The following is a 13,165-nucleotide window of genomic DNA, read 5'->3' as shown; positions in this document are numbered from 1 at the left end:
ATCAAACCAGAAATATTCGCCGTACCTTTTTCTTTTCTTGGCGATCTCATGGACCCACAGCGATCTTACTGTTTTTTTCCTTTCTCAGATAGAGCAGGGTGATCGCAAGTATTGCATTGTTACATGCACAGCCCCCCCCCCCCCCACAAAAAAAGCTTGATGCCATTAACTCACTGTTTTTGCCTATACCCAGCAAACCAGACAAAACTCACACAAAGAAATAAAATCTCAATTTTAAAAAGCAACATGTTTTTATTTTAAACATAATTGCCTAATATTTGGGGGAATTGTGGGGGAATTATCATGGTCTGTGTGGGAGGTTAAAATAAGGTTTTATAAAAAATATACGGTACAAATAATGTTTAGCCTATTACTTGAACTAATTATATCTATATATAATTTTTTTTTTTTTTTTTTTTTTTTTACAAAGCTTTGTCTTCTTCTGTATAAAAACAGTTTTCCATTCTCTCTGGCATTTACTGTTTGTTGCTTCTACATACAGCCCTGACATAACAGACCGCCCACTGACTTTCCCCTGCCGTGTTTGGTGTGAAAAGTAGTCTACGGCAACTGCAGAGTGACATGTAAGGAGGCGGCGTGGAAGGATAAGACACAGGTACCCTACCCTTGACAAGCTGGCTTGCAAGTACCAGATGACACCTGCTTCATCAGCACCTGTTGAGGGGTGTTTTAGCATTGCAGGGGAAACCTTTCACCAAAAGGTGAAACCGAACAGACTACATTTGAGCAGATCATGATTATTAGTTTTAACAGCAAAGTTGAATTGATTGGATACATTTGTATTATAATTGCATGTGTGTTGAAAAGTTGTACATGTGTTCGACAAGATATGTTTGCTCAATAAAGCATATGTCGTAAAAGGATTCAAATTGATCAAAAGGGAAAAGGAATTTGAATTGAAATTGGGAACTGATTTTAAAAAGGAATAGGAAATGGAATTGAAAACAAGGAATTTATCCCAAACCTGCTCTGGTAGCCAAATTAAAAAAGATGTTCTACACTCCCAATTTTGAAAGCCCTTGAGGCCAAACTGATTTGCAGAAGCATTTGAGAGGTCATAGCCATAGCTCCTGGGTGTATGTGAGAGGTCCTTTAAGAGCAGCCTGAAACAGGTTGCCACCAACAGAAAAAGCCAATACATAAGGTTTAATTTTTAAAAAAATGTTTATTTTCTTTTAAAAGACTTTACACAATATCCTCGCACCATACTTACATGGGAGAAGAGGAGAGTCTCCTTTGTACATAGAAATCTGTTTTTCTTTTCAATAGAAATTGGAACAAAACCAAAATGACAAAAAGCAGTGATTATAAAACACGGTAACCTTTTGAAATGGTAGGAGTGGGGCATCACCAGACTTTAACCTGGTAGAAACAAACAACTGAGTGTTGACAAGACTTCACTTTATTGTAATTTCATCATTTTTTTATATTTACATTTTAAAATCTCAAACACCATTCTTTTACAAAGGAAACATCCTTGCTATTGGGGGGAAAAAAAACAAAAAAACGATGTATCAATATATTCATATATCTTAAAACATTATTATACATTTCTATGAAAACTATAGTTTAATGCAGTTAAAAGCACTGGAGGTCTGGGATCCCCCTGCCAGCCACAGAGAGAGGGACAGACACAGAAGCAGATAGGACTGGCCTCTGCAGAAATGAATCTTCTTTATTTTGCAGTAAGTTTGGAATCAAGTCCAGTCTCCCCCACAGCAAGCATGTCAAGTATGTTTATATGCGTGTGTGTACAAGGTTATAATGCACATGAAGTAGAATTCAATTTCAGGATACCCTCGTTTTATCTTATTATTAAAATAGCACAGTCTGGTAATACGCACACTAACTTGTGCCACAATAATAATACTTGAGAGTTGAAAGTCCTGCGCATGGGTTATTATCTGTTTGATAATTAACAGCAAGTTAGGTGCACTTAAAGAAAGACAAGGTCAATTATCAATTACCACTGCAGAAAGAATTAATGCTTTTAAAAACCCATCAAATGTTTGTTTGTGAAGCTATTTTAAACCAGTTTTTAGGATGTATTTTGGACTGGACTTCTTGAATGTTACCATTTAAAGCAATTTTCAAGATTGTGATGCCACGTACATTTTGTGGCTGACTGTAAACACACAGTGCAGTAGACCAGTCTCAATTTGGTGTTGGTTCTGTGTGTATTTCATGGTAGCAGTCATCAGAATCACACTTGGCTTGATTTCAACCACCTTTATAAGTATAATGGTCGTTTATACACAATGGAATATTTTCTAGTTGGTTCCTAGTTGATATATATATATGCATATACATTAAAGCGAGTCTGTTAGTACAAGACTTCTCTACTGAAATGACACAAATGTCTTTCCTACTTACAAGATACTTAGCCTGACCCTTCAGAAAAATAATTAAATAATTCACAATAAACCCATAAGTAATAAGTAATTGATTCATTAATGCCAACAGAATAGCTCTCAATCCTGCACTGACAACGTGTTAGCTATGGCATGTGAATTACACACCTGCATATACAAACACACACATCTATGAATTACATGTGCAAGCATAGGATAACCCTACGTCAAGTCATAGCAACAGAAGAATGCTGCAGATAGATGAAAATTCATTCCTCAGAATGAAGTGGTTGCCCTAGGGGGAGAATGTTCTCTCATCAGGGACTGGCTCAGTTAATAAAAGGCTTCTTAAACTCCAGTTATTCAGCTCCACTGGGAGCGATGGTCTTTGTTCAAGCCTACAAGAAGGGGCTGTCATGAATCCCTCTTTCTCTCTTCCTCATCTGAAATCATTTCCCAAGGAGAATCTGGGAGTGGCGATTTAGTTTGCATCCTGCATAAGAGAGAGGGAAGTGTATTCCAGCCCAGGGGGATACCTCCTAGCCCAGGTATGGAATCCTGTGCTCTCTCATTTCTCTCGAGTCTATGAGCACAGAGAGCAGGTGCTAGTCCATGTCTGGGTCCTCTTTGGGTCGGTACATGGCCCCAAATTTCTGCATGTACTTCTTGATGTACTCCTTGGTTTTGTGCTTCACATTCTCATTACATTCCAGGTCCTCTGGGTTCTTGCAGGACTTCAGCTCCTTGTTCATTACCCCGTGGGTCAGCTGTCAACACAAACAAACATATCAAGTTCTAGAGGCATTTATACAGTCAGAAACCACCTCACTTGTAGAAACTTAACAGGGAGGCACATTGTTTTCCTAGCCACTCAAAACAGTCAAGTATCAACACCATCAATTTAAGAAACATTTTAAAACAGTTCTCAATGCAATGATTATTCCCTGTCTCACAGGATGTCAACTGCCCCTCTACTGGCTGGTCAGGCATGAGACCCTCACCTTCCGTGCAAGGTGCTTGAAGTCCTCCGTGTTGATTATCCGGCCCAGTTTGCAGTCTGGCTTTCTGTAGGGGTTTAGGCACTGCACAATAAACTGTGACATCTAAGAGGGGGGAGAGATGGGAGAGTGTCAAAAGTGTGATTAGTCCTTCAACAGTGGCTTTATCACATCCATTATGTTGCGTCATAACATGATTTTTACTTTCATGGATTGTTATCGCAGCAGATCTCTGAATTGGTGCAGGGTTCAGTTGGGTCTCTGATTCATATTGGGTCATATTCAGCCTAGGTGCTATGGAAAGCTGCGTTTCTGTGTCAGAGAAGGGGGTGGAGTGGATTCAATTGAAACAGTAGATCTATGGAGTGACCTACCCTCTGTAAACATTTTTAGAAACAAAACATTTACTTTTGCTCAATTATTTCCTGATTTCATGACCTGTCCAACTCAAGCACAGTGAGGAGCGACAGCGTGGGTGAAGTACAGTCATGGAAAAGTACAGAGCAGTTAGAAGCAGTAAAGAGAAATTACATCATTAATTGCTTTAAACAGAAAATACAAGGAATTGGGAAATTACTACAGCATAAATTCTAACAGCTGCGTGTCTTTTTCTGATAAGCTGAAGCTCTGAGCAGTCGATTCAAATTTGGCACTGTTCTGAGACAAGGAGGAGGGGTGGAGCTAAAAACACCAGCAGACACAAACAAAAAGCAAGGCAGTTCATACAGCGACAGCGTGGAAAAGTACAGTTAGAAGCAGTTTGAAAGCAGGTTGACAGCTGCAGAAACTAAAACTAAAAACTTACAAAAAAAAAAAAAAAAACTGACATGCTCTTCAAGCCAGTAATTTGTGAAACCTGCGTGATGTGGGAAATCTGAGAAAACCCAGCAGAGCTAAACCAAGTGTGTGTAAAGTGCTGCACGATCCAGGACTTGCTTAAACGAGTAAGTATGCTAGACAGAGCAACAGGCGTGTGAGGAGCTGGCACACCCACAATTCCTGGAGGTCTGCACCCCTAACAGACAGAAATCTACCAGGGAGATACAAGGGGTTCTAAACAGCTGGGTTCAGGTAGGCAGAGACAGGGAAATAAAGAAATGTCGTCAAACACAACTGCCAGAAATCAATACATCAAACAAATTTGAGCCACTTCAAAATTTAGAAGATCATAACCAACATCAAGAGAAAGAAAGGCACAACATCCAGGACCCCATAAACAGTGCTGGCCAGGCAGCAAAAAGAAGGGAGGTCATGATTGTTGGGGACTCCATATTGAGAAACACGGCAAGTTCAGTGCACAGTCTGGACCCCCTTAAAACAACCACAGTGTGCTGCCTTCTGGGAGCCTTTGTCACGCACACCACTGAGAATGTGGACAGGCTCCTAAAAAGAACTGGAGGCGACCCGGTAGTAGTCGTCCACATCGGAAGAGACAGACCAAAATCCCTGCAAAACAAATTCAGACAGCTAGGAAAGAAATTAAAAAACAAGACCAAAACTGTTTTTTTTTTCTCGGATACTGCTGGCACCTTGCAAAGGACAATATGGACAGCTTGAAATACATAATCTAAAAGCATGGCTAAAATTGTGGTGCACATAAGGAAGGCTTCACCTTCCTTGAACAGTGAGCCACATTCTACAACAAGGACTATACACAGGCGGGACGGACTGCGAATAAAGACAGAACTAATCAACTCAGAGAAAGGATACTCAAGGAGGTTCAGAAGCATTTTAACTAGAAAGGGGGGAGAAATCAACAAAAAACAGAAGGGAAACCACATTAAAACAAGGGCAACAACTCAAATTTTTAAAACAGCGAGTGTGAAAATAAATTGGACTTCACGCATCTGACATGCGCTGAATAAATGGAAAGCAAACTGTTAAAAGGGACCAAAAAGTACACAGAAAGAGTACTTGGAACTGCAAACACTAGTCAAATAGCAAGTTAGAAAGGCCAAGAGAGATAGAAATGAGCATTGCTATTGCTACTATAACAGCGTTCAAATGGCAGAAAAAAAATAGCAAATATATTAAATGACTACTTTTCACAATTTTTTACAAAGCAGGATACGGACATGCCCCACATATCAACCTCTCCCTATCCAGTCTAAAATAACTTTAGCATAACCGAGACATAAGTGTTAAAGGGACTAGGAGCTCTTAAATTAAACAAATCCCCTGGGCTGGATGAGATCCTCCCAAAAGTACTCAAAAGAAATGAAAGAAGTTATTTACAAACTGCTAACAAAGATCATGCAACAGTCTCCACAAAAAGGGAAACAAAACTGAACCAGGTAACCAATAAGCCTGACCTATTATATGTAAACTTATGGAAACTATAATAAGATCCAAAATGGAAAATTACCTATATGGTAACAGTATCCTGGGAGACAATCGGCATGGTTTTAGGAAAGGGAGACAGTGTCTAACTAACCTGCTTGATTTTTTTTGAGGCTGCAACATCGACAATGGACAATTGCAAAGCAGGACATGGTTTATTTAGATTTCCAGAAAGCTTTTGACAAAATCCCACGTAAAAGATTAATTCTTAAACTGAATGCAGTAGGGATTCAAGTAAATGCAAGCACATGGATCAGGGAGTACTTACCACACAGAAAACAATAAGTACTAATTAGAGGAGAAACCTCAGAATGGAGCGAGGTAACCAGTGGAATACCACAGGGATCAGTATTAGGTACTCAGCTCTTCCTAATCTACATTAATGACTTAGACATTGGTATAGTAAGAAAACTTGTTAAATGTACAGATGACACAAAAATAGGAGGAGTGGCACACACTAATGTAGCAGCAAAGGTCATCCAAAACGATCGACAGCATTCAGAACTGGGCAGACACGTGGCAAATTACATTTAAAGAAAAGTGTAAGGTACTGCATGCAGGCATTATAAACACCATATGGGAGATACTGAAATTGAAGAAGGAATCTATGAAAAAGACCTAGGAGTTTATGTTGACTCAGAAATGTCTTCATCTAGACAATGTGGGGAAGCTATAAAAAGGCCAACAAGATGCTTGGATATATAGTGAAAAGTGTTTAATTTAAAATCAAGGGAAGTAATGTTAAAACTTTACAATGTATTAGTAAGACCTCATCTAGAATACTGTATTCAGTTCAGGTCACTTTGCTACAAAAAAGATATTGCTGCTCTAGAATGAGTGCAAAGAAGAGCAACCAGAATTATTCTGGGTTTAAAAGGCATGTCATATGCATACAGGCTAAAATAATTGAATCTATTCAGTCTTGAACAAAGCTGACTATGTGGCAATCTGATTCAAGCATTCAAAATTCTTAAATGCATCGACAATGTCGACCCAAGGGACTTTTTTGACCTGAAAAAAGAAACATGGACCAGGGGTCAGAAGTGGAGATTAGATAAAGGAGCAATCAGAACAGAAAATAGGAGGCACTTTTTTTACACAGAGAATCGTGGGAATCTAGAACCAACTCCCCATTAACGTTGTTGAAGCTGACACCCTGGGATCCTTCAAGAAGCTGCTTCATGAGATTCTGGGATCAATAAGCTACTAACAACCAAACGAGTAAGATGGGCCGAATGGCATCCTCTCACTTGTAAACTTTATGTTCTGATCTACGCTCTTGCCTCTAGTGCAGCCAATATTTCAACAATGTAATTTCGCTGGCATGACTTCAGGAATAATTAGCTGATAGACCGTGAACTGGCTGGGCCCAACGCTCGCTTTCACTGACTGAGAACAAGTTTACATTTTTCCGTGGATCTCCCCTCCACCCAAAAATAGAGTATGGTCAAACAGGCTTTTATTTCTCAGTATTTTTTGTCCTGTTGAATTCTGCTTGATATACAGATGGTAATCACACATGCCTTTACTGATCAATTTCATTTAAAGTTCTTTGCCATTTTTTAGTACAATCTGTGTAACAGAATGTAAAATATGCTGAATTCTGCAACAGTTTTGGGGTTTTAAAACAATTAGTAACATATTGTTCATAAATATATTTTACTTTCCCAAAACAGCATTAATTCAACATTCCTATTGCTATATTTTACTGACGTATTCCTAGAAGTACTGTACCCATGTATATCTGTTTCAATCTTCTCATTCTTTTACCATAAGATTAGTTTATTTTGCTGTGTTTATAAGACAACTTCAGTAATTATAAAACAGGTTATTACAAAATGTTATGGGTAAAGTAAAAAGTTCAAGAAATTTTAAAACAGCCAGCATACTCGCAACAATGAACCCACGTTGCTACAACTTACTTTTATAAAATTATCTGAAATAGAGGCGCTATCTGCGGTCTATGGTTGTTGCGCATACAGACACGTATACCCCACTGCTATCAGGACACAAGCACTACATGCAGTTATCAGCTGCTAAAGATGACGATCAGTGAAATGTATGTTCACTCCTAATTCCAAGGATTAAGAAGTGTTGTTGACTGGTGTGTCTTACCTCCTTCCGAAACACCTCTTTACTCTTCTTGGCTAACTCACTCGAGGTGTCTGCCTCCGCCGTTTTAGCCTTTGTGGAGAACTGCAAGAAAAAACAAAATGAAAATGAAATCACAAAAACTGCTCTTCCATGCAGGGCAAGGGGGCCAGTACACCACATGCAGCGGACCATTCTGTTTCAAGATCTGAAGAAATGTGAACGTAATTTGATCAGAAATAAAGACATAAACTTGTCACTTCAACTCAGGCAAGAAGCTTCTTTTTTCAGTTTTTATGTAGCCAAACAAACTGATATTCCATGAGTTTTATCCCCACAGGAGCACAGAGCAAAAAGAAAAACCTTGATGTATCTGTTTAGCACCCAGCAGGGGCGGATTGGAACAAAAATCGGCCCAGGAAGTTTTGGTCCACCGGCCCACATTTGTCAAAATCAACATACCGAAATAACAGTCAGCGCACCTTCATGATGAAGTATCAGTAAAAAAATAGTTTTAAATTGTTAGGGTAAAACTTTTCTAAAATTGTAGGCTATAGCTACTACCAGGTTTTCAAACATATTAGGGGCGATTTAGGTATGGCAAAGTATAGGCTACGGCAGTTGCCATACCATGGATTCGTGATCTAGAAGTCACAAATAATAGGCTATCCTATTGAAAATATCATAGATCTTTCCATGTACGAAATATTTTTCTATTCATTATTCTTTGTCTCCACGCGTCTCTCTGTCTCCCACTGCTTTGCGGTCAGTGAACATTGTATCAGAGCTAAGTTCTTTAGCTAATTTGTCAAGTTTATGCACCACAGATTATTTCATGGATGGCTCTGCTCTATGCAATTACAATTTTCTGTTTACAGTAATCGGTGGTCTAAGATCTAATTGCGTATCAGATTATTTTAAAAACACAAGATTGCCGTCAGTTGGTAGGCTATTATTTAGTATTGGCATTTACTGTAAGCAAATAATAAACATGGGCAGCCCACAGTGGTGGCTGGTGAGGTCTGTGGCAGGGGAGGCAGGAGCACGAGTGGAGAATCAGCACTCTAACTCAAAGTTAAAAAAGCTGACAATTTGCATAATAACAACAACAACATCCTACCTCCCCAATTACTAAGGCTTCCTCCAAATAAAAATTTCCTAATTGGTGTAACAATTGCATCTAGCTCACTGTATCTTTCGCTTTCTCTTACGCTCACACTCTCTCACTGTTCTCAATCCTTGCTCTCTCGCACATGTGCAACGTAGGGTCGGTGGCGCCATCTCCCTGTACTAAAAAAATGGCTGTGCTTAATTCAACAAGAGAATGCTTTCAAGCACCATGTGTCTTATGCAATTTCAATGGGAAGAAACAGATAGGCAAAGCCCATGGAGGAAGTGCCACCATTAGAATTGCATCTGCAGAGGGCGATATATTGCTTGTACTCTATTTTTGTACTGTTAACACACACACATACACACAGAGACTTATACTTGTATTATTAACTGTACTATATGTTTTGTGGTCAATTTTATATATCTCTATCTATCTATCTATCTATCTATCAAAAACGTATTAGTACAATTAATAACAGGGGAGGCGCTGCCTCACTAGCCTCCCCTGAGAAACCTCCTCTGGTAGGTAAATAACTATCACTGTCTAGGGCCATCAGTATCTCTTTCTCTGCAGACATTAGCATGAATCCTTCCAAGTGGTCTTGGGACATAGTGCTTCTCAGACTATTCTTGACAAACTTGAGTGGAGAAACACCTTTCACATGATACTTGCATTACTGACAGTCAGGAGGAATTTGTAGCCCAAACCAATTACATGAGAGGCATCAGTCAATAAATTGCATTGGACAGAATCAAATAGCAACACATTGCACAATTTTTGCATGAAGTGCAAGTTTTGTTCTCTAGCTCCAGCTCTTCTTCACATGGGCCACTGATTCCATCCTCCTCAGGTATCTCACTTCTTGTTCTGACCCTGTATCCATCCAAAGCCGACATCTTCAGTCTGTCCCACAGTGTTACAAGGCTTGTCAGCTCAGCCTGTAGAGTCTCAACAGTGGTTCTGTCATCGAATTAATGCAAGCATTTGCTAAGCTTTTCCAGTACCGCTGTTTGAATCCCGTTATCCCTTATTTGAGGGAAGTTTCTTGGATCAAGACATGCAATATCTGAACAGAGTGCTCCATTTGCTTCAAAATGACGATGAATGCTTTCTGTGACAGTGTCCAGAATCACATTGTGACCCGTTTTTCAGGGAGGTCAGTCTGGACCTCAGCACAGTCAAACTGCTTCTGCAGCTTCTCATTGGCCCACTCCACAAACCTGTCAGCTGCTCTCTTAACACCATCAAAGTCCCTTACACACTTTTTCAGGCTTTCTTGGGTTCCCATAAGCAACCATTGAGCAGTTAGGATGTCCATGCCACTTGTTTGAAGGTACTTGGAGAGGGGTGATGTCTCCTCAAATATATGCAAGTAAATTTGAGCAGTGAGCATGGTCTCATATTTGAGCAGAGCCTCTGTGTATCCTTTTGCTTTCACTCGCACAGTGGGCTTCATACTGGTATCTTCTTCAGTTAATGTGAGAACCAGCATGTTGTGGATTGCCAAAAGATCCAAATACCTTCCTCACAGCCTGATCCTTGGCCCACCACCATGTTTACGATATTGGAGACAGGTGTCTGTGGCGTGTGTCTTCACTCACATCATCCCAGGTATTCATGCGTTTGTATGAGTCACGAATGAATACTGCAAAACCATTTAATAGTGAAAAAAGTGTTGCAATACAGTAAGTGGGATTGTTCACAATAGGTCAGCCACTTGCAGTTGGTTCCATCCTTGCAGTGGAAGACTTTCTGAACATTGGCAATGGCATTTCTTGGAGCTTGTTTAGGGTGATAACAAAAAAAAGTGTGTCCAGCTCTTTGGACCGAGAGCATGTGAAGTAATCAAAGCTACCAGCTGACCCCCTGCATTCACTTCGTTTGTCTGCATCTTGTCTCTCCCTCTCCTCTTTCCCTCTCTGCTATAGCCCAATGGCATGTCATGCTATGGTTTTACAAATAAAAATTGGCCAATACCACCATCAGCTCGGCTTGCCGTGATTTTGTTTCAGTTTATATCGGGGGTAACCAGCTAAATGGTGGCGAGAGAGACAGACGCAACCTGGTAAATGTTTGCGCTAATGTTTTTTTTTTTTTAGTAACCCAACTAGATGGCTAGCTAGCTAGTACAGGACGACTAGTTGATTTGCTAGCGGAGCTTAGCATAGCTATACATAGCTGACTAGAGCTCAAAAAGTGACTAAAGTTACAAATATTGGTGTAGCCATTTTATAAAAGCAAAAGGCACAAGAGGTGATGTATATAGTCACATCTAGGGCGTTATTAGGTACAAGGCGCAGCCAAGTCTTTAACCCATTTTAATGCAACCATAAACTCTACTGCTTGTACCTGCTGTGCTCGACCCTGTTACAGCGTCGTCATCTTCAGTGGGCTCCCTAGGCTGACTCGGCCGATTAACACAGGCATCCTGACGTCCCTTGGTCTCCCTACTACCAGCCGTCCTACGGAACATGTCTGTTATTTCTGTGCACTCTGCGGCACCTGCCTTGAGACCCCGTTGCAGTTTGTCTCTAATCTTTTCTGCCCCACATTTTCTTTTTCTATCCATTTTTTAAACTGACACTCATCCACTATCAATACAAGAGGTTCAAAGGAAAGACGAAATCTGGCTGACCAATCTCGTTCTAAGAAAATCTGGGCAAGTCCAAATCAGGGAGTGGCCACCCCTCACCCCTACTTAGATATTGCGATATTGGATCTACCCAAGAGATGACTGGTGTGGTGATGTGTGCGCGCAAGACAGCAAGACTGCCAAGTTAATACCAGTGTAATTCTCAGCATGTAATGGGATAAAAAAAAAAAAAATTATAAATCAAAACGTAGACCAGTGGCCCACGCAGGTCCAAAAAGATCGGCCCACTGGGGATTCTCCCGCACTTCCTGATGGCCAGTCCGCGCCTGGCACCCAGCTTTAAATTGCAACCCTCAAACGCAAACAACTGATGCTGCCAAAGGTGTCTGTTTTGTTCTAAAACAAGGAGACAGATTTTTCAAGGTCTGTGTTGTACTGTAGTTGCAGTTCAAGAGGCAATCGGAACACATTCTTTTGGTAAGTAACACAATGGTTTGGCAAGTGGTGTGTAAAAATATAGCGCTAGAGGTATCACTGAACATCCATGAAAAGTTTCTTCAAAACAGAGTTCTTCAATAAAATAGCCTATATCAGAGGTGGCCAAACCGCAGCTCCCAGTGAAACGCTGGGTGACACACACTTACATTGCGGCTTGAATGAGTTGAAGAAAGAATAATAAACAAAAACTAAGAGGAATAAGTAAAAAAATAAAGAATGAGCTTATTATTTGTGTTCTCTGTATTCATTCATGTTTATTATTCTTTCTTCTCTGCCCTGCTCTCTCTCCAGTTTCTTTGAGCCTGCTTGTTCAGTCACTTGATGACCTTTGACATGCGTATTTCCATCAGCCTGACGTGCAGTTGAAAGTGAATTTCATCATTTTGAATGACGTGCTTGTTCGTTTTGGAGACAATGGCATTAAGCTAACCCTCCACAAGTAGTAAACAAAAGTATAAGGCTTTAATACAGAATGGGAGGAAGAGTTTGCTTTCACTGAAAACTGAGTGAATTTTATGAATACAATGCTTGCGATAACCAGAACGTCCCATCTGCCATATCCCCAGCAGCTACGATAGGCAGCAACTGTTCTGAGCATGGATTCCTCCTACACTTGATACACACAAGCCCTCATAGGACATAGCAAAACAAATTTATTACAAGTTTGTATTGGGTCAGACCAGACCATAGGACATTGCATGTGACTAGCAGCACAAGGGTATGGATAGTTCTAAGGACGAATGGCTTTAACAGAGCACAGGCGTACATATATGTTCATGTGTCAATAGACACAGACACATGCAGAAGCAGGGAAACAGAAAGCAAAAAAAAAAAAAAATCCAGAGACAGACTTAGACAAACAAAACTGTTAAATATGACAAATAAAACAATAAAAAAAGTACAGTGCAAGTCAGGACTGACTCCCACTTGTTTCCGGTGCTGCTACTAATGAAGGCAGAAACAGCATGTTTATATTAAGCCTATTCTCCACAGCTCTACTCCCTCTCCTGGATCTAGGGAGAGCTGTTCCCAGAGCAGTCTCTAATCCACCGAGTCCAAACTTTCATTCTAAACAAACAGTTCATGACATCCATCTGTGCAAAGCGCCACAGTTTAGGGAAGATATGATTCTGTTTTAAAGGCTGCTCAGATCATTAGT

The 13,165-nt window shown here is 40.2% G+C and overlaps 1 protein-coding gene across 3 annotated transcripts in view; it reads right to left on the bottom strand.

Annotated features, from left to right (window-relative positions):
• Positions 1-1,166: 1,166 nt before the first annotated feature.
• The window catches only part of LOC121314673 (histone-lysine N-methyltransferase SETD2-like), a 113,190-nt gene continuing 101,191 nt past the window's right edge, over positions 1,167-13,165 (bottom strand). For all 3 annotated transcript variants that reach the window (XM_041248163.1, XM_041248161.1, XM_041248160.1), the window contains 3 exons: positions 7,826-7,906; positions 3,374-3,475; positions 1,167-3,139 (listed from right to left, as the gene is read on the bottom strand). In XM_041248163.1, coding sequence (XP_041104097.1) covers positions 2,978-3,139; positions 3,374-3,475; positions 7,826-7,906 — 345 coding nt within the window. In that variant the 3' untranslated portion in view covers positions 1,167-2,977. The remainder of the gene's footprint in view (positions 3,140-3,373; positions 3,476-7,825; positions 7,907-13,165) is intronic.

This window comes from Polyodon spathula, chromosome 4 (assembly GCF_017654505.1).
Source record: "Polyodon spathula isolate WHYD16114869_AA chromosome 4, ASM1765450v1, whole genome shotgun sequence".
Lineage (NCBI taxonomy): Eukaryota > Metazoa > Chordata > Actinopteri > Acipenseriformes > Polyodontidae > Polyodon > Polyodon spathula.
Note: the sequence above shows the minus strand (reverse complement) of the source record. Positions and strands in the feature narration are given on the sequence as shown.